Source organism: Epinephelus moara, chromosome 16 (genome assembly GCF_006386435.1).
Source record: "Epinephelus moara isolate mb chromosome 16, YSFRI_EMoa_1.0, whole genome shotgun sequence".
NCBI lineage: Eukaryota > Metazoa > Chordata > Actinopteri > Perciformes > Serranidae > Epinephelus > Epinephelus moara.
This window is the reverse complement of record NC_065521.1, coordinates 2,738,329-2,758,941: the sequence shown is the minus strand read 5'-3', so window position 1 is coordinate 2,758,941 and position 20,613 is coordinate 2,738,329. Positions and strand designations below refer to the sequence as shown.

Below are 20,613 nucleotides of genomic sequence, written 5' to 3'. Positions count from 1 at the left end.
GCAAAACAACCACAAAGAGACACAAAACAACCACAAAGAGACACAAAACAAATGAATGAACACAAAGACTGAAAAGTTCAGTTTCTGACCCCGTCATGTTGTTGATGTTTAGTTACAGGTCGGTGGTGTCAGTGAAGGAAGCGGGGACTCCTGGGGGGGCGGGGCCTTTGTCAGTAACACAACAGAAGGATGGGACAGTCGAGGATTTACGCAGACACAACAAGGTAACACGTAGTCCTGTTTAAAGTCAAAGACGTACCTCCATCAGATAAGTGTTTTAGTTCCAACAGTTCAAACACTGAGCGACGATACAGTACGGTCCAGTAATGGACAGAAACCTGTCCTCTGTCTCCAGCAGCTGTCGAGTACGATGATGGCGAGTGGGATGATGACTGGGACGACCAATCAGTGGGCGGTTACCATGGTGATGATCAGCTGGACGAGGAGGGAGGAGCTTTAGGACGGAGCGCCCATGGGCCGTCCATGAAGATCTCCCTGAACAGGTAAAAACATCCACATGGTTGATTTACAGTAGAATTACGGTAGAGTACTGGTAGATTCAGTAGAGTTCAGTAGAGTCCAGTAGAGTTCAGTAGAGTCCAGTAGAGTCCAGCAGAGTTCAGTAGAGTTCAGTAGAGTCCAGCAGAGTCCAGTAGAGTCCAGCAGAGTCCAGTAGAGTCCAGCAGAGTCCAGTAGAGTCCAGCAGAGTCCAGCAGAGTCAAGCAGAGTTCAGTAGAGTTCAGTAGAGTCCAGTAGAGTCCAGCAGAGTTCAGTAGAGTTCAGTAGAGTCCAGTGATCTTGTGTGTTCTCAGGTTTCCGTTCTCCAAAGGTCCAAGCCCTGAAGTCTTCTTGTTGGCCAAACCTCCAGCCAACAGCAGAGACAGACTTCCTGTCTACGTGAGTAATCAACTTAATTGATCATTACTGATCACTGTATCACACCGATCCCTGCCCTCTGATTGGCTCTCACTGTTCATCATCCAATCAGATGGGAGAGGTGGGTCCGGTCTGGCTCTACCCGTCGGCTCCTCTCGACTGTTTGATCGCCGATCCGAAGAAAGAGTCCAAACTGTACGGACTGAAGAGCTTCATTGAGTACCAGCTCACTCCCAATGTAAGACCCTGCAGTACTACTGCGATACTCACAGTAACATTCTAATACTCACAGTAATACTACTAGTAATATTACTTGCAGTAATACTCTAATATTCGCAGAACTACTGTTATACTCACAGTAACATTCTAATACTCACAGTAATACTCTAATACTCACAGTAGTACTCTAATACTTGCAGTAATACTCTCAATAATAATCACAGTAATACTTACAGTAATTCTCAGTAGTACCCACAGTAATACTCAGTTATACTCACATAATACTAACAGTAATACTCAGAAATACTAACAGTAATACTCAGTAATACTCAGCTATACTCACATAATTCTCACAGAAATACTTACAGTAATACTCAGTTATACTCACAGTAATACTCAGTAATACTCAGCTATACTCACATAATACTCACAGTAATACTCATGTGAGTATAACTTGAGTATTACTGTGAGTATTACTGTGAGTATAACTGTGAGTATAACTAATACTCACAGTAATACTCAGTTATACTCACAGTAGTAATACTCTAATACTCAGTTATACTCACAGTAGTAATACTCTAATACTCAGTTATACACAGTTATACACTCAGTAATATTCAGTGATGACCGCCTCCCTCCAGACGACCAACAGACCTGTCAATCATCGCTACAAGCATTTTGATTGGCTGTACGAGCGTCTGCTGGAGAAGTTCGGCTCCGTTCTGCCAATCCCCTCGCTGCCCGACAAACAGGTCACAGGTGAGTATGAGCTGTCTGTCTCAGTGTTCACCTGTCTGTCTTAGTGTTCACCTGTCTGTCTCAGTGTTCACCTGTCTGTCTCAGTGTTCACCTGTCTGTCTCAGTGTTCACCTGTCTGTCCCCTCAGGACGCTTCGAGGAGGACTTCATCAGGATGAGGATGGAGCAGCTGCAGTCCTGGATGACCCGGATGTGTCGTCACCCAGTCGTCTCTCAGAGCGAAGTCTTCCAGCTCTTCCTCACCTACAGAGACGAGAAGGCAGGTACATGTGTCGGCCGCTCGGCTGGTCCCGTAGCTGCGTCCTGATTGGCTGAAGCAACATTTTGATGTTTCAGGAGTGGAAGGCGGGGAAGAGGGCGGCTGAGAGGGACGAGACGGTGGGGCCAATGATGTTCAGCCTGATCGAACCTGAGGCCGCCGAGCTGGACGTCACCGAGGTGTAAGTTAGCGACTGAAATCCAACGCTCGTGTGTCTGTGTGTGTGTGTGTGTGTGTGTGTTAATGTGTGTTTCCTGTGTGTAGTGAGCGTCAGTGTGAGCTCCACAGCCACTTCACAAAGTCGATGGACGACGGAGTCAAAGAGCTGCTGAACGTCGGACACACGCACTGGAAACGCTGCACCGGACGTACGTGAACTTGTACACACCTGTACACACAGTGCAAAGACTCTGTGTGTGTGTGTGTGTGTGTGTGTGTGTGTGTGTGTGTCTGTGTGTGTTAATGTGTGTATGTTACTGTGTGTGTTACTGTCTGTATGTTACTGTGTGTGTGCAGCGCTGCCTAAAGAGTACGAGCGGATTGGTCGAGCTTTCAGGAACCTGTCAGCTGTGTTCACCAGCAGCAAGTATCCAGGTGAGGAGACAAGGAGGGAGGAGACAAGGAGGGAGGAGACAAGGAGGGAGGAGATGAGCTGTCAAAGCTCAGGTGTCGTTAATACTGTGATGATGTCATCAGGTGAGGAGACGCTGACGGACGCTCTGACAGCCGCGGGAAAAACGTACGAGGAGATCGCAGAGATTGTCGCTCAGCAGGTAAGCAAACATTCTGTAAACTCAGCCTGCAGTCTGACCTCTGGTGACCTCTGGTGACCTCTGGTGACCTTTGACCTCCCTCAGCCACTGAAGGACCTTCACTTCCTGTTGGAGACGAACAGCGAGTACAAAGGCCTGCTGGGATGTTTCCCTGACATCATCGCAGTGCACAAGGTACTGGTACATTAATACTGAGGGGGCGGAGCTTCAGGAGGTGGTGGTGATGTCACTGAGGGGGCGTGGTCTCACCTGTGTGTGTCCAGGCTGCAGTAGAGAAGGTGAAGGAGTCGGACCGTCTGGTGTCTGCTGGGAAAATTAACCACAACGACAGGAAGCTGATGAACCGACGAATCAGCTGCATGAGCTACGGCCTGCAGGGTAACACTACTACACACTGTACACACTATACACACTATACTACACACTACTACACACTGTACACATTATACTACACACTATACTACACACTGTACACACTATACACACTATACACACTATACTACACACTACTACACACTGTACACATTATACTACACACTATACTACACACTACACACTATACAACACACTGTACACACTATACACACTATACTACACACTGTACACACTACACACTATACTATACACTACTACACATTATACACACTATACTACACACTGTACACATTGTGCAAACTATACTACACACTGTACACATTGTACACACTATACTACACACTGTACACACTACTACACACTACTACACACTATACTACACATTGTACACACTATACTACACACTGTACACACTATACTACACATTGTACACACTACTACACACTGTACTACACACTACTACACACTATACTACACACTGTACACACTATACTACACACTGTACACACTATACTACACACTACTACACACTATACTACACACTGTACTACACACTATACTACACACTACTACACACTGTACACACTACACTACACACAATGTGTAACTCTTTGTGTGTCCCTCCAGCTGAGATGAATCATTTCCATAGTAACCGTATCCATGACTACAACAGAGTGATGCAACATTACCTGGAGCAACAGGTGACCTTCTACCAGCAGGTGAGGAGGGGGCGGGGTCAGTGGGGCGGGGTCAGAGGTCAGGGCCTGCTTACAGCTGTGTGACATCATTTCCTGTCTGCTCTCCGATTGGTCAGATCGCTGATAAGCTGCGAGGAGCTCTGAGCCAGTTCACCACACTGTGAGGATGACATCACCCCCACCGCTGATGACATCACTGTGACACTGTTAACAAAATAAAAGTCTGTTTGAATATTAATGAGCCACGTTGTTAATATTTAATATTTAAAACATGTAGTTTGTCACTTCCTGTTTATGTTTTAATCTGAGACATTAAATTCACCTCACCTCAAACTGTCTGTCTGTTATTTATTAATATCGCAGGTTTATTTATTTTAATTATTAGTAATTAAAATAAATAAGAAATAAAATATTGGAAAACGTCAACTAATCAAATACAAATCATTTAATAGCAAAAATAAAATAAATTAAAAATCTAAGAGTAATTTCATATGAATTATTAGAAAATGTAAATTACAAACAGATTTTATAAATATAAAAATTTCATAAATGATGAGAAAGTTCTAGTAAAATAAAATCAGAAATTAAAGAATAATAAAGATTTTAACAGTAATAAAGTAAATCAAATATAATATGTAATATAATGTAATATAAATTTAAAAGAAGTAATAAAATAATCATAATATAAATCTGAAATTAAAAATATACTTAAATATGAATTATTAGAAATTAATGATAAAGTAAAAGAAACTAACAAATAATAAATATAAATTATTAAAGGAACTGAAATAAAATCTCATAAAAATGATAAATTATCAAAGGTACTAAAAAATAAAATCAGAAATTAAGGAATAACTAAATATAAATTATTAAAAACGCATGAAAAACAAACAAATTAAAGAATAATTAAAGGTAAATGTTTAGAAAGTAACAGTAAAATAAAAAATGTGAGAATTATTAAATGTAAATTATTAAAAGTGATAAACTAAAATGAAAATAAAATAATTTGGAAAGTAATTCAAAAGTAATAAATAAATAATCTCAGAAATTAAAAAATAAGTATAAATTAATGAAGTAATAATAAAATAAAATTAAATGCAAATTAAAAAGAAATGAAATAATTCTGAAATTAATTATACTTGAATATGAATTATAAGAATTAATAATTAAATGAAATGAATTATGAGTAAGTATAAATTAAGAAACAGTCAAAATAAAGCAGAAATTAAAGAACAATTTCATGTAATTTTATAAACGCTATAATAAAATCACAAATAAAAGAATGATGAATATTATTAAACAATAATTAAATAAATAAAAAAATTCAAAGATAAAAATAATAAAAATAAGGAATCAAAGAATAATTAAATGTATATTATTAAAAGTAATAATAAAATGAATGATAAATTAAGGAATAACTAAACAAAGTATTAAAAATTTAAGGGAATTTTAAATTTTTAAATAAAAATCATAGATTAAAGCAGCAGATTTGATCAGCTGTGAGGAGGTCTCACTCTCATCCAAAACGACAAACATTAGAATTTCCTGCTGAGTCACCATCTGACCGTGACCTCTGACCCCAAGACAGGAAGTGGAGAAGCTGCAGGAAAACTGAGTGTACGCCTCATTTCCTGTCCAGATGGAACTGGTTTTTATCTGTGTCTCTGTTTATCAGAGTTAAAGCAGCCCCAGATTTATCAGGCGACTTCACACCAAACTCCATCAAAAAATCCTGTAATTTTACCGTAGCTGCCCTCAGTGACATGTAAAACATCAACCAGATAATGTATTTGAAGTTATTAATGATTAATAAGGGCTTCTGCTGAATTTGGCGCACAAAAATATGTCAGTGTTGCTAAATATTTTGTTTAAATTCCGATATTTCACAGTGTTGTTACAGACGCACTACACAGCAAACTCCATTTAAAAACCAGCTTGTTTTACATTCCTCGCTCTCAGTGGCTTTCACACAGTGTCACGGGATGTTTGAAGAGTTACTGCTCGTCATGGAAACACTCGGGTGGATTCTGCTGGGACGTATTGATCATTTTTATTGATTGGTAAAAGTTCCACACGGGTTCAGTATTACCTGTCATAGTAGAGGAACATAAAATCCCTAGTTTTTTTAATGGAGTTTGGCGTGGTCAGACCGCAGTCTTGTAAATACAGAAATGAACCTGCTTTACTGTGAACAGCTATTCAGTTATGATACACCTGTATGACATCATGTCACACCTGCTGTTACAGTTAAATACCTGAACAGTGCTGTCGTCAGCTGGAGGGAAATAACAGGATGAGATGATGTTCTCTGCTCTGATGTTCACCTGTGTGACTCAGCACCTCCAGGTGTGTCTCTGCTGCTCTGCTGCCACCTGCTGCCAGATACCAGTAACAGCACTATAGTTTAAGTGATATAGGTAGCTTTAGCACCAGTAGCATAGCAGCAGCGCTATAGTTGAAGTGATATAGGTAGCTTTAGCATCAGTAGCATAGCAGTAGTTGAAGTGATATAGGTAGCTTTAGCATCAGTAGCATAGCAGCAGCGCTGTAGTTGAAGTGATATAGGTAGCTTTAGCATCAGTAGCATAGCAGCAGCGCTATAGTTGAAGTGATATAGGTAGCTTTAGCATCAGTAGCATAGCAGCAGCGCTATAGTTGAAGTGATATAGGTAGCTTTAGCATCAGTAGCATAGCAGCAGCGCTATAGTTGAAGTGATATAGGTAGCTTTAGCATCAGTAGCATAGCAGCAGCGCTATAGTTGAAGTGATATAGGTAGCTTTAGCATCAGTAGCATAGCAGCAGCGCTATAGTTGAAGTGATATAGGTAGCTTTAGCATCAGTAGCATAGCAGCAGCGCTATAGTTGAAGTGATATAGGTAGCTTTAGCATCAGTAGCATAGCAGCAGCGCTATAGTTGAAGTGATATAGGTAGCTTTAGCATCAGTAGCATAGCAGCAGCGCTATAGTTGAAGTGATATAGGTAGCTTTAGCATCAGTAGCATAGCAGCAGCGCTATAGTTGAAGTGATATAGGTAGCTTTAGCATCAGTAGCATAGCAGCAGCGCTATAGTTGAAGTGATATAGGTAGCGTTACCATCAGTAGCATAGCAGCAGTACTGTAGTTGTGATATAGGTAGTGTTAGCATCAGTAGCATAGCAGCAGCGCTATAGTTGAAGTGATATAGGTAGCTTTAGCATCAGTAGCATAGCAGCAGCGCTATAGTTGAAGTGATATAGGTAGCTTTAGCATCAGTAGCATAGCAGCAGCGCTATAGTTGAAGTGATATAGGTAGCTTTAGCATCAGTAGCATAGCAGCAGCGCTATAGTTGAAGTGATATAGGTAGCTTTAGCATCAGTAGCATAGCAGCAGCGCTATAGTTGAAGTGATATAGGTAGCTTTAGCATCAGTAGCATAGCAGCAGCGCTATAGTTGAAGTGATATAGGTAGCTTTAGCATCAGTAGCATAGCAGCAGCGCTATAGTTGAAGTGATATAGGTAGCTTTAGCATCAGTAGCATAGCAGCAGCGCTATAGTTGAAGTGATATAGGTAGCGTTAGCATCAGTAGCATAGCAGCAGCGCTATAGTTGAAGTGGTATAGGTAGCTTTAGCATCAGTAGCACTAAAGTTGAAGTGATGTAGGTAGCGTTAGCAGCAGTAGCATAGCAGCAGACCTTTAGTTGAAGTGATATAGGTAGCTTTAGCATCAGTAGCATAGCAGCAGCGCTATAGTTGAAGTGATATAGGTAGCGTTAGCATCAGTAGCATAGCAGCAGCGCTATAGTTGAAGTGATATAGGTAGCGTTACCATCAGTAGCATAGCAGCAGTACTGTAGTTGTGATATAGGTAGCGTTAGCATCAGTAGCATAGCAGCAGCGCTATAGTTGAAGTGGTATAGGTAGCTTTAGCATCAGTAGCACTAAAGTTGAAGTGATGTAGGTAGCGTTAGCAGCAGTAGCATAGCAGCAGTACTGTAGTTGAAGTGATATAGGTAGCGTTAGCATCAGTAGCATAGCAGTAGCACTAAAGTTGAAGTGATATAGGTAGCGTTAGCATCAGTAGCATTAGAAGCAGTACTGTAGTTGAGGTGATATAGGTAGCGTTAACATCAGTAGCATAGCAGTAGCACTAAAGTTGAAGTGATATAGGTAGCGTTAGCATCAGTAGCATTAGAAGCAGTACTATAGTTGAGGTGATATAGGTAGCGTTAGCATCAGTAGCATAGTAGCAGTACTGTAGTTGTGATATAGGTAGCGTTAGCATCAGTAGCATAGTAGCAGTACTACAGTACTGTAATAGTAGTACTTGTAGTAACAATATTACAGTTACAGTAGTAGTACCTACAGTAGTAACAGTTGTAGTTTCTTCAGCTGTACAGAGGAATAAAGTTTGGACAATTGTGACTCCATCTTGTGGCACAAAGACAGTACTGCAGAAAACTCAGACCTCTCTTTAAAGATTAAGATATTTATTTCAGAATTAAATAGCTTATCAGTGCACGTCATGCACACACTGATTGTTTTACAGTAAAACAAAAGTCAAAACAGCTTCAGACTGACATGAAAAGGACAAAGACATTGTTTAGTGCAAATATGACCCACGTTCGGTCAGATTAAAAACTGCCCTTAAATTAAAAACACATCCTCAATATAAAAACAGTACCTTTTAATAATTAACTTATTTGGGTAGAAAATAATGAAAGAGCGGGAACCCTCTTTAGTTGCCTCACCATATGGCACATCATCACATGCTATTTATCTGGCAAATTAATGGAATCTTATGACAAATACAGGATGAATACATAACTTCCATATTTCCATTTTTATTCCCGTTATTCTGCTGGACTCATCAGACTTCCAGAACAACATTCCCTTAATGCGACTGGGCTGGACTCTACAGCCCGTACAGTACTATGACCTTAGCAGGCCGATGGTCACATGACCAATGGCTCTGATTAGGGGATACCAGGGGAAGGTGCGACACGTTTTGTGGTTTTTACAGTAAATCAGAAACTTAAATGAGTTTTAATACAGTTCCTCCACTGTGACAACCGTCCCTGAAACAGTCAGGGACAGTTGTCAAGGATGGTTGTCACAGTCAGGGATGGTTGTTACAGTCAGGAACGGTTGTCACAGTCAGGGACGGTTGTCACATTCAGGGATGGTTGTTACAGTCAGGTACCGTTGTTACAGTCGGGGATGGTTGTCACAGTCAGGGATGGTTGTTACAGTCAGGGATGGTTGTCACAGTCAGGGATGGTTGTTACAGTCAGGGATGGTTGTTACAGTCAGGGATGGTTGTTACAGTCAGGTACCGTTGTTACAGTCAGGGATGGTTGTTACAGTCAGGGATGGTTGTCACAGTCAGGGATGGTTGTTACAGTCAGGGATGGTTGTTACAGTCAGGGATGGTTGTTACAGTCAGGTACCGTTGTTACAGTCAGGGATGGTTGTTACAGTCAGGGATGGTTGTCACAGTCAGGGATGGTTGTTACAGTCGGGGATGGTTGTCACAGTCAGGGATGGTTGTTACAGTAAGGAACGGTTGTCACAGTCAGGTACCGTTGTCACAGTCGGGGACGGTTGTCACAGTCAGGGATGGTTGTCACAGTCAGGGACGGTTGTTACAGTCAGGGATAGTTTTCACAGTCAGGGGCGGTTGTTACAGTCAGGGACGGTTGTCACAGTCAGGGACGGTTGTTACAGTCAGGGATAGTTTTCACAGTCAGGGACGGTTGTCACAGTCAGGGATGGTTGTCACAGTCAGGGATGGTTGTCACAGTCAGGTACCGTTGTTACAGTCGGGGACGGTTGTCACAGTCAGGGATGGTTGTCGCTCTCAAGCCCAAGGCCTGTTCCCGTGCGCCAAACCGCACCAGCAAGGCCCGGCGTCCACATGCGGGGTGGCCTCACCCGACGGCCCTCTATTATCACCTGCACCTGCAGCGAGACACTCGTGGGTGTAATGTGCGCCTCAAGCATGACGCACATGCCTCTTCCAGCCTGATGTGCACAACACATACAAGAACACACTTGTTATTCCTCATACTTATTTTTCTTCCGCCAGATTTCGGTGCGTAACTTGTGCCACAGCTCTGAGCGCACACAGGGTCTTTCTTCATAAAACATAGATTCAAGATTCAATATGCACAGTAAGGACACGCGTTTCCCTGCAGAATGACATTTGTTCTTTTCTGTCACCAATTAATGCTAAACTATATAAATCTGAAGTATGAAATAGATCAAAATATATACGGTGTGCACTGTTTTAACGTCTCCATGCTTAGTGTAATATCAATGTTCCTGCCACGTCTGGATCTGTGAGCGTTTGGTCGCTAAGAACACTGTTAAGAGTGGGTCAGCTCGATCTTAGTGAAAGATCTCTTTACTTCCTGTCAGCTGCTGCAAAAACAAACCAACATTCATTCATTATTCGTAACCACGTACCCTCTTCAGACCCTAACCCAGCTGCATTTACAAATATCCCAAACAGGAAATTCACCCGGACCGTTTAAATGTTTAAAGTTTAAACCTTCTATAAATAATGTGTGTGTAAACTTAAATGTTTTCTGCAACAAAAAAAGTAAAAAACTAGAAAACAAGCTTCACAGGTCATAAAAAAGTTTCTCTGTGTTCAAGTAATTTAAGTACAAAAATAACAAAAACATGTTTGCATAGATACGTACGAGGCGAACAATCACGGCTACGTTTCCTTCATGTGTGAAACAAATATTAAAAAAAGCCACAAAGCCTTCGTACGTTACACATTCAAACACAAAATGAAGAGCCCTGCGAGTGATGTCAGCAGCTCTCTGACCAATCAGCAGCTGAACTGCATCATTAAATGGTTTTTCACTGATTTACAACATTAAAACGCCTGTCAGCGTTTTTACAGGTTTAAATCAGCTGGTCAGTTTGCTTTAGAGAGGAGGGACCTCTGAGGCTGATTCAGCTCGTGGCCAATGAATGAAGAACCAGACTGCGGTGCTCAGTCTGTGTGTGTAATGGTGTTAAAATGGCAGAGCGTGGTGTTCCTGGTGCTTTCAGCCGCGACCTTACAGTACATAGAACTCTTTCTTAACTAAACCCTTGAGCGTGAGGTGTGACACGTGTCTGTCCTCAGAGTCTTGTTTTGGTCTGAAATGATGTGGGAAAAGATTTTCTGTCAATTTTAAACCCGTCCAGGTCAGAGACAGAAGAAGAGGAGGCAGAGCCGTGAGGAAGGGGTGTGGTGTTACTGTAGTACCTCCACCTGACGCTCCACATGTACCTGCAACAGGAACACACACAGGGCCACATGTCAGACCTGCTGCTGGGTGCTGTTTTTATAAACTGTCTCTGGGACAGCTACAAACCTGAGACGGAGAGCGCCACCCTCTGGTGGAAGTTCACCGACGGGATGTAACAGTCATACGGACAGCTGTCAGACTGCAAGACGTTCTTCATCACGATGGAGAAGTTCCCCTTCCTGCACAGCTGCGGGTCGCTCAACACTCGACCTCTGAACTTCACGTGCTGGTTTGAGAGGTCGGGGACGCTGCTGTGGATGTCCAGCACGATGTTGTTGTCGTTGTCGCTCCAGTAGACAGAGAATGCATGTGGTAGAGAGTCGCTGTAGACGCACGGCAGCAGGACGTCTCCTCCGACACAACCTTCAACCTTCAGGCGGCAGCTCACTGTGAGACGACACAAATGTTACCTCCAACACTTTGACACACAACAAACAGTTTCCAGCAGCGCCTGCACCGCTTCGCCCGGGTGTTTTTAACGACACATCACAACGTTTACAGCGCAGCTGTTTTCAGCCACGTCTGCACCACCTAACCTGAGCGTTGTATAGTGCCATACCGCGGCATTTCCAGTGGCGTCTGCGCCACAAAATTAGATTGTTTTTAAGCCACACACCGCAGTTTTTCCAGCGGTGTTTGTGCCAACAAACCTGGATGTTTGTTGGCGACACATCGCAGCCTTTCCAGTAGTGTCTGCACCACCAAACCTGGGTGTTTTTTAGCAACACACCACAGCATTTCCAACGGCGTCTGTGCCACCAAACCTGGGTGTTTTTTAGCAGCATATTGCAGCGTTTCCAGTGGAATTTGCGCTCCAATGCTAACTGACACACAGACACAAGTACACACTGCCCGTTTCCACCGCAAGAACTTCGGGGTAATTTTACGGGGCCGGGGCCGTTGGTGCGTGTCTCCACCGCAGGAACCACCCCCGAAGGACAGAGTTCAGGAACTTTTACAGGGGCTAAACAAGTCCCTGCCTCGGAGCAGGTACTCAGAACGGCCCAGAGAAACTCCTGGCTGGGGCTTGGGGTTTACTTGGTGCTGACTGGATATACTCAAGGCAGGATGTGACGTCATCAGAAACAACAAAATAGCCGGCATTCATAAAACTCAGCAGACGAGGAGTTGCATTTTTAAAAGGAGTCGTAAGAAGAAAAGCAAGAAATGGAAGACAAATTGTTCTTTGTTTCTTTGCCGCGTCGTCCCGGTTAAAATGGTCACGCAACGATTACATCACATCCAGAGCCCGCTAACTTTACAGGAACCTTCCTGCTACTCCGCTCTCAGTGGAGACACGGCGGTTGAGAGGGCCGAGTGAGAGGACGTTCCTGTAAAGTTGAGGACGTTCCTGTAAAGTTCCTGCCCCTCAAATAGTACCAGGAACTTCTTCAGTGGAAACGGGCCATAGTGGCCCGTTTCCACTGAAGAGATGTTCCACTCAGGAGCAGCTGCTAAACTCCAGCTGGTGTCTGAGCACAGTTTGTCATGTTGAATATTACATACCCTCTCTCTCACAGGCAAATGACATTTTTAACCTGATGTTTTTCTGTCATGTAAAACACAGAAAACGTTGGTTATGTTTATTCAGATGAACTCACCTGTGTCAGACCTGTACACCAGCACTGCCCAGAGCAGAAACTGTAAACTGTGGAGACACAAACACATCCACTCATCATTACAAACATGACAGACGTCCTTTAATATTAAATTAAATCAGTAAAGCTTTTCACTGGCTCTGCACTAACTCTCATATATCTTTTAGATATGTGATTAGATGTTTGAGTATATTATTTGACTCTACTCCGAGCAGGTTCCCTACACTTGAACATATCTTGGCCTCCTCTGCTGCTGTTATCAGTGCCCTCTTTCCTCCTCATACGCTCTACACAACATGCTGGACAGACTCAGACTGACCACAGTGATTACATTTGCCATCAGGGTATTTACCTATTTTATGTAGTGTATTATTCAGTCCTGTGTGCCTTATCCTAAGTCGTGTGGTGACTGCCTCTCCCCTCCGGCTCCTGCCCATCCTTCTTCCCAACCCAACCTGTTTCTGTAATAGAAGTGTCTTCCCGTGTCTTGCATGTCCCAGTGTTGTTGCCACACTTTTCCCGCATGTTTCTTAATCATTGATTTAGATTAAATCTCCTTAAAGATGATCCTCGTCCCGCTAGCTAACGAAGCTAACTACTAGCTTAGCTGACAAACGTCCCCCTCAGCTCTACTTGTCTTTACATGGACATGAACTGACCTCATTGGACATGTCCTCTGCAGTCTGTAACGGGTAGAAATTGTTTTTAAACTCATCGTTCACTCCTCTTAAGTGTCCACTGGGCTCAGACACAGTTCAGGCGGGGAGCAACCGGCTTCTGTGTGTGTGTGTACAAGTCTCGCGAGAGTTCGTGCAAGAGTTCACCTTTTTTTTTTATTCTTTATTGAAACCAAGCTCCATTAACACTGGCTGTAACCGAGCAACACAAGCACAGAGCCACCGACACCTTTATATGATTAAAATGTCATTTGTTTTTATGAAGCATTAAACAGTGTGTCATGATTAACGATGACCCAGTACAGCCACCAACACTTAATATATATTTTGACTACAATATATAATATAATATATGTATAGAGAACACATCGGCCGAGGCTCACGTTAACTTCATTAACGAGATAATGCTAAGCTAATGTTAGCTTAACAGACAGGCTGAGTAATGTTTTTCATAAATTAACACAAATTTTAAAAATTAGATTTTTGTAAATGTAATAAATAATTACTGTGTGAAACTATGTGACAGTCAGGACCATGAACGTCAGGACCATGACCGTCAGGACCATGATCGTCAAGACCATGATCGTCAAGACCATGACAGTCAGGACCATGATCGTCAGGACCATGATCGTCAAGACCATGATCGTCAAGACCATGATTGTCAGGACCATGACCATCAGGACCTTCTTCTGTTCTTCACAACATGTCTTTCAGGAGCTTTCGAAGTTGTTCAGTCTTTTTAGGGTCAAAGATCAGAAACAGTTTTATTAACATTTAACATCAGTGAGGAGAACAGTGAATCATCTTCTGTGGACGATATTAAAATAAGACGTAGCTGTAGACCAGGTTCATTAACTGATCACGTAAAAACACTAAGATAACTGACTAAGATTCTGAGGTTAAACGTCGTAGAAGAAGAAGATTCAGTTCCTCTTGTCAGCAGTGAGGAGGACGGCAGCGGCGCTCTCCTTCGCCTCCTGCAGCAACGCCGCCACTCTCTTCTGAGTCTGCAGCATAAAACAATGACTAATGATTAACAAGAAAACTTTATTTAAACAAACGTCACGTACAGAGCAAGGAGACGAACTTACAGCCATCCTGAAGGTGTCGTCTGTCACGTCTTTAAGGTTGATGATGACGTTGTAATACGCTCCGAAAACTGCCGTCTCTAAAGCTTTAGCTGCCACCTGGAAACATGAAATTCAAATTAAAGGTCTCATTTAAAGTTTTATTTTGAAAAAACTGACATTAGCTGCCACCTGGAAACATGAACTTCAAATTAAAAGTCTCATTTAAAGTTTTATTTTGAAAAAACTGACATTAGCCGCCACCTGGAAACATGAACTTCAAATTAAAAGTCTCATTAAAAGTTTTATTTTGAAAAAACTGACATTAGCGGCCACCTGGAAACATGAACTTCAAATTAAAAGTCTCATTAAAGGGTTTTATTATGAAAAAAAAAACTGCCTCGAAAGCTTTGGCTGTCACCTGGAAACAGAACCTTCAAATAAAAGGTTTAATTTTAAGTTTTATTTTGAAAAATAAAACGTTAGCTGCCACCTGGAAACACAAAGTTCAAATTAAAGGTTTTATTTGTAGTTTTATTTTGAAATCTGCCGCCTCGAAAGCTTTAGCTGCCACCCGGAAACACAGTTTTAAAAGGTTTAAATTAAAGTTTTATTTTTGAAAAAAAAAGACATGAGCTGCCACCTGACAATAAAATCTTCAAAATAAAGGATTTATTTAAAGTTTTATTTTGAAAACTGATGTTGCTAAAGCTTTAGCTGCAACTTGAAAACATGAACGTAAAATCAAAGTTTTCATATAAAGTCTTATTTTGAAAAAAAAAATGTTGTTAGCTGAAAATAGGAACATAAAACTAAAGGTTTCATTTAAAGTTTTATTTTGAAGTTTCTTTGCTGTTGGTTGACCTGTAATTTCCTGTAAAGATGGCTGATCTCTGATCAGATGCGTCAGCTGTGTTTTTGTCACCTGAGCATCGGACTTGCAGGCGATGTTTCCATGGATGACCATTTCCTTCAGAGGAGACCAGAGGACGCTGATCCTTTCAGCCAGAGCCAAGGGCACGCTCACCGCTCGCTGCAGACCCTCCTGCATCGCAGCCTCTCTCCTGATTATTGATTAAAGATTATTGATTATTGGTTATAGATCATCGATCACAGTGTGAAGTGAAGTAAACATGGTGAAACTACACACACACACACACACACACACACACACACACACACCTCACCTTTTTATTTCCTCGGCAGTGTTCTTCGGCATTTTCAGCGCCGCCTGAAACAAAATGAGACACAGTTGAACAAAAATGTCCCCTGTCCTCTGAAGTGGACACTGAGCGTTCACACATCATGCAGTTACGACCATGTAGCTGTTGAAGGCTGATGAGTCGGCGTCCACCATGATCAGCAGGTCATTCATGGCGTGATGAAACGGCGTAATCAGCCTCCTCATCACGCCGTCCAGGTTCTCAAACTGCCTCTTCCCGTACGTCATCTGACCCACCATGGCGCCCAACGCCGCCCCCTGCAGGACACACACATTACCGTCATCACAGATGTTTGTATGAGGAGATGATGTCATACTGATGTTTGTTGTTACCATAGCAGCGATAGCGGCAGACACCGATCCTCCGCCGGGAGCGGCCGTCCGAGCGCCGACACTCCGAACAAACTGCTGCACAGACAGAGACACCAGCTGGCTGTCCTCCTGTGACCTCACCATGTACCTGCACAGGTAACACAAACACCTTCCTGTGACCTCACCATGTACCTGCACAGGTAACACAAACACCTTCCTGTGACGTCACCATGTACCTGCACAGGTAACACACACAGCCTAACTGCTAGCTAAGCTTAGTTTAGCATCAGGACTTGAAACAGAGGCTAAGAGCTAGCTGTGTCAGTGAGGTCACAGTACGACATGTGTAAACACTCGTGCTGTGTATCAGTACTCACTCTATGATTCTCTCCTCAGGGTTGAACGGACCGAGAGAGTCGAGGCCGAGTTTACTGATCACCTGACAACACAAAGAGACCTCACGTCTTTATCACAGAATATGACATCATATGATATCTGCGACCGGTCACTGACCAGGCGGACTTTGTGCTCCTCTTCGACGATAAAGAGTCCGTCTCTGTGGATGAAGAAGTCAGCAGAGTCCAGCACGGCCTTCAGAGGGATCAAACCCACGATCTGAGATCCCACCACCGGCAACTTCAGCTCCTGAACACCAATAACCAATAATCAATAATCAGATTATTAAAACCTGATGTTTCTGGTTGGCGAATGGAGGTTGACCTCTGACCTCAGCCTCCCTGCAGACCTCCTGGTGCACCCTGTGGAGGGGGGTCAGCTCGTAATCCAGGATGTTGGTGGACACCTGAGCAATGTTGGACTCGTCCAGGTACCAGCCCATCCCCTGCACCTTCTGCAGCAGCCCCGGCTGAAAGACACAGAGAGGTTACTAAAGGTCACACAGAGGTCACAGAAGGTCACAAAGACTCCACCTGAACCCTGAAAAACATAGTTAACAATGAAAAAAAAAAACCCTGGAAGATACAAGTTGAGGACTCAGAGTCCCAGCATGCACCTGGTCTTTCCCTCGGCCCTGCTCTCTGATGTCCAGAGCGATGCGGTGAGCCTGCTCCTTGGTGCTGATCAGGTTCACGTTGTAGGCGATAAGGAACTTACGAGCGCCGGTTACTGTCGCGCCCCACGACGGTATGAACATGGCGGGGCCAAAGTCAGGGGACCAATCAGGACGCTTCAGCTGGAGGACAGAAAATATTAAAAGACGTTATGTTTCAGACACTTTGATGAACTTTTATTTTGAAGGTACGACACAGGGAGACCTCGTGATGATCACCTTGTCAGGTAAAGCTTCATACTCTCCGGCTCGGACAGATGGAAGACTTCTCCTTGTTTCCTTTCGTGCTGCTTCTCCATAAAGATACACTGTGAGGACACAGAGGGAGGGTTAGCTGCTGACGGGGCTCCATGGACCGAGGTTATTAATGTCGCGTCTCACCAGGGACGTGCAGCATCTCTGCCAGTCTCTGTCCAAAGGCGTTGGCGCACTGGACGCAGTCGTCCATGGAGACATTCTGGACGGGGATGAAGGGACAGACGTCCAGCGCTCCGGTCCGAGGATGCTCACCTGAACAGGTAACACACATGTCAGCTGTTTCCTGTTGTGTTGTACTTCCTGTTGTGGTCACAGAGTTCTTGCGTACCTGAGTGTTTGCTCATGTCGATGAGGGTAAAGGCCTGCCGGGCGGCGTTCAGCGCGCCCTCCACCACAGCCGCAGGCGAGCCCACGAAGGTGTAGACGGTGCGGTTGGTGGAGGCACCGGGGTCGACGTCCAGCAGGCTGCAGCCCGGGGTGCCAGAGACGGCGGCGGCGATCGCATCGATCACCTGAGACACAAGAGTCATCATCTGTGTTAACCGTCTCAAACGCACCAGATATGTTACCATCACCAGAATCACCAGGTAACGAATGCATGTGTTGAGGTTTAAGCAACAAACCCACCTGGTTAGGTTTAGGCAACAAATGCACATAGTTACATTTAGGCAACAAACGCAAGTGGTAAGCTTTAGGCAAAATCACACTTAATGAAATTCAGACAACAAACACAAATGGTTAGGTTTAGGCAACAAACGCGCATAAGTTTAGGCAACAAACGTATGTGGTTAAATTTAGGCAACAAACACACAAGTTAGGTTTTAGGCAACAAATGCACATAAGTTTAGGCAACAAACGTATGTGGTTAGATTTATGCAACAAACGCACATAGTTAGTTTTTTGGCAACAAACGCACTAGTTAGGTTTTAGGCAACAAACGCACATAGTTAGTTGTTTGGCAACAAACGCACTAGTTAGGTTTTAGGCAACAAATGCACATTAAGTTTTAAGCAACAAATGCACATTAAGTTTTAAGCAACAAATGCACATGGTTACACAGGAAGTGAACCGGCCTCTTGGGTAAACGGCCAGTGTTGTTGGACCCAACCGCCCTTCAGGGGTTTTCCAGGTCCTTGATGACACTGTTGCTCGGGCGCGTTTCAAACTGACACCGTCTGATGGTGTAACAGTGCTGCAAAACAATGCCTGTTTTTTGGCGGTATGTGACGACTTCGGGACAAGAACAGGCGGTTTCTGGTGCTTTACTCTTTAACATAAAGGTCTATCTCTGTCAGGATCCTTTCATCATGTTGTCACGCACTAAGAATAACAGTCTGAGCCCGTCAGTGACAAACACGAACATTTTCAGTGGACGCAGAGACGGAGAACAAAACCCACAAAGTTAAAAAAGTCTATTTGCTGCAGTTCTGTCTGAGACAACCTGCAGATACTGATTTAAATATTAAAAAACAAACCTCTTTATTTCGACCCTCAGAGAAGTTGGGGACGCACTCCACCAGCTGAGCCATGATGTCTGCAGACTGAGTCAGAGAGTCCAAACTCTGCAGGTCCACCTTCACCCCCCCCCAAAAAACCCCTCAAACCCCCCACTTCAGCAGGAGCCCAGTGTGGTGAATGATTAACAGCCCTGCAGCAGGTCTGTATGTAGGTCAGCTGACAATCATTACACATACACACTGTCTCTATGAATCAACTCAGAGTGCTGCAGTGCCCCCTACAGCTGACGTCCCCCCTCAGAGAGGAGCTGTTGTTGTTTTTAGGAGGCCAGAGGTCAAAGTTCAGGGTCTGACAGATAAACTCCTCTCAGTGTTTAACCTTTACTTAACCTGCAGTGCTTTTCAGAAAAAGAAAAATAAGATTAGTTCTACAAGGAGAAATCTCTGACATAGTGACAGACCTTAGATTCCATACATGTCCATTTAAAAATGAAACACTAAAACAACCGGCAGACTGACAGATCTTTATTGTGACGAGGTTAGATGGAGCCCCGTTACGCCGACAGATATCACACCGTTGTTTAGACAGCCTTGCCGTTAAGTGTGCAGGGATGAGGATTATTACCTGTCGACGTAACATTGAAACAAATAGAACAAGGGGAACAGGAAGGAGACATATTTGTGGGTCTGCGCCTGTTATATACAGTAATTAAAGCAGCGGAACTAATCGAACCTGAAGAACATTAAACACTGCGGGTCAATCACCCAAGGAAAGCAAGGGGCCTGTCCGGAAGTCCAGAAAAATTGTCTACACTCCCAAAACAAATGAAAACTGTCCACAAAGGCCACATTGGAATCGATGCACGCCGATGACAGCCAGGTGTGTAGACTGAAAAGGTGACTGAAACGACCTCGGCCAAGATGTAAGTGCCATACTTCAAAGGCTTCAGGATCATCAACAAAGATGAAGTCCACTTGGAGCAGTTCAGACTGTCGATTCGTGGACAATATGGACATGGACAATAATGCGCTCCAACCTTGGAAGTTCCTGTGTAATCTCTGGTATGTTGTTGGCTTCATCCTGGACCCTCGCACCAGGAGAACAGTGGGTCGTTTCGTCTCGGAATTAAGGCAGCAAAAGCAATGTTTGCAAAAAATAGTGTCTAGGAAGATATATGGTCTCTGGAACCACTCCGAAAATTGCAATCATGAGGGAAGGATAAATATGACTCCAAAAACCAGAGAGAATGTATCACATATTGATGTCCAACAATTATCAACATTTGGACAAGTCCAGAAAGTATGAACGAGGGATCCTGTTACTGTTGCTAAGGGATCCGTCCCTGGATACATCTTGGCTAACTTTTCTTGGGACAGATGAAGGCAGTGCAAGGTGACATTGCCTAAACCTCACCACGTGCGTTCATTGCCTGGTGGGTTTGGTGATGGTAAAATTATTGTTTATGTAAATGGTGTCTGGCGAAGAATCATGGAAGCCAAACTGTTCTCGCACTACGATCTAGTAGTGGTAAGAGAGTCGATAATGTTCTCACCTGTTGTGCACATTAATGTCAAGAACTCTATCTAAAGTTGTTTCATCTGTGGACTTTGGGAAACTGTGGATATCTGCTTAGCATGAAATTTCTAATTTGTAAAACAACAGAAGAAATGGTTCTGTGGAATATTACGCTTTAAATTGTTCCTT

At 43.4% G+C, this 20,613-nt stretch overlaps 3 protein-coding genes across 4 annotated transcripts in view; 1 reads left to right on the top strand and 2 right to left on the bottom strand.

Moving 5' to 3' along the window:
• LOC126403568 (sorting nexin-9-like) overlaps positions 1 to 4,291 on the top strand; it is a 7,335-nt gene extending 3,044 nt beyond the window's left edge. Inside the window, exons 4-17 of one of the 2 annotated variants that reach the window (XM_050066315.1) lie at positions 113 to 224; positions 359 to 503; positions 813 to 897; positions 989 to 1,114; positions 1,737 to 1,854; positions 1,982 to 2,112; positions 2,190 to 2,293; positions 2,377 to 2,480; positions 2,629 to 2,706; positions 2,809 to 2,885; positions 2,970 to 3,059; positions 3,149 to 3,263; positions 3,888 to 3,979; positions 4,075 to 4,291. In XM_050066315.1, the coding sequence (XP_049922272.1) occupies positions 113 to 224; positions 359 to 503; positions 813 to 897; positions 989 to 1,114; positions 1,737 to 1,854; positions 1,982 to 2,112; positions 2,190 to 2,293; positions 2,377 to 2,480; positions 2,629 to 2,706; positions 2,809 to 2,885; positions 2,970 to 3,059; positions 3,149 to 3,263; positions 3,888 to 3,979; positions 4,075 to 4,122 (1,425 nt within the window). In that variant the 3' untranslated portion in view covers positions 4,123 to 4,291. Of the gene's footprint in view, positions 1 to 112; positions 225 to 355; positions 504 to 812; positions 898 to 988; positions 1,115 to 1,736; positions 1,855 to 1,981; positions 2,113 to 2,189; positions 2,294 to 2,376; positions 2,481 to 2,628; positions 2,707 to 2,808; positions 2,886 to 2,969; positions 3,060 to 3,148; positions 3,264 to 3,887; positions 3,980 to 4,074 lie in introns of both variants that reach the window. The other variant, XM_050066314.1, reaches the window with a different exon arrangement.
• A 4,120-nt stretch (positions 4,292 to 8,411) lies between these two features.
• On the bottom strand, positions 8,412 to 13,632 carry LOC126403578 (uncharacterized). The gene is made up of 4 exons (XM_050066326.1): positions 13,506 to 13,632; positions 12,850 to 12,896; positions 11,315 to 11,635; positions 8,412 to 11,229 (listed from the first exon to the last, which is right to left on the bottom strand). Exons 1-4 carry the CDS (start codon positions 13,559 to 13,561, stop codon positions 11,015 to 11,017), a joined length of 639 nt encoding a protein of 212 aa, XP_049922283.1. The 5' UTR covers positions 13,562 to 13,632; the 3' UTR covers positions 8,412 to 11,014.
• Positions 13,633 to 14,259: 627 nt separating this feature from the next.
• Positions 14,260 to 19,071, bottom strand: ftcd (formimidoyltransferase cyclodeaminase). Its single transcript, XM_050066313.1, has 14 exons — positions 18,927 to 19,071; positions 17,780 to 17,963; positions 17,575 to 17,703; positions 17,413 to 17,501; positions 17,137 to 17,316; positions 16,852 to 16,989; positions 16,638 to 16,769; positions 16,502 to 16,563; positions 16,146 to 16,272; positions 15,909 to 16,070; positions 15,778 to 15,821; positions 15,516 to 15,654; positions 14,615 to 14,710; positions 14,260 to 14,530 (listed from the first exon to the last, which is right to left on the bottom strand). Exons 1-14 carry the CDS (start codon positions 18,978 to 18,980, stop codon positions 14,447 to 14,449), a joined length of 1,620 nt encoding a protein of 539 aa, XP_049922270.1. The 5' UTR covers positions 18,981 to 19,071; the 3' UTR covers positions 14,260 to 14,446.
• Positions 19,072 to 20,613: the final 1,542 nt, after the last annotated feature.

What these genes read in the sequence shown, in the direction of transcription:
- LOC126403578 (XM_050066326.1), bottom strand. Translation starts at nt 13,561, where the DNA reads ATGAGTTTAAAAACAATTTCTACCCGTTACAGACTGCAGAGGACATGT. An exon ending in GGTGTACAGGTCTGACACAG is followed by an intron (nt 11,636 to 12,849) that starts GTGAGTTCATCT and finishes GTCGTCTCACAG; the next exon opens with TGAGCTGCCGCCTGAAGGTT. An exon ending in GGTGGCGCTCTCCGTCTCAG is followed by an intron (nt 11,230 to 11,314) that starts GTTTGTAGCTGT and finishes TTCCTGTTGCAG; the next exon opens with GTACATGTGGAGCGTCAGGT.
- ftcd (XM_050066313.1), bottom strand. Translation starts at nt 18,980, where the DNA reads ATGGCTCAGCTGGTGGAGTGCGTCCCCAACTTCTCTGAGGGTCGAAAT. An exon ending in AGGGCCGAGGGAAAGACCAG is followed by an intron (nt 16,990 to 17,136) that starts GTGCATGCTGGG and finishes TGTGTCTTTCAG; the next exon opens with CCGGGGCTGCTGCAGAAGGT. An exon ending in ACTGCCGAGGAAATAAAAAG is followed by an intron (nt 15,655 to 15,777) that starts GTGAGGTGTGTG and finishes ATCAATAATCAG; the next exon opens with GAGAGAGGCTGCGATGCAGG.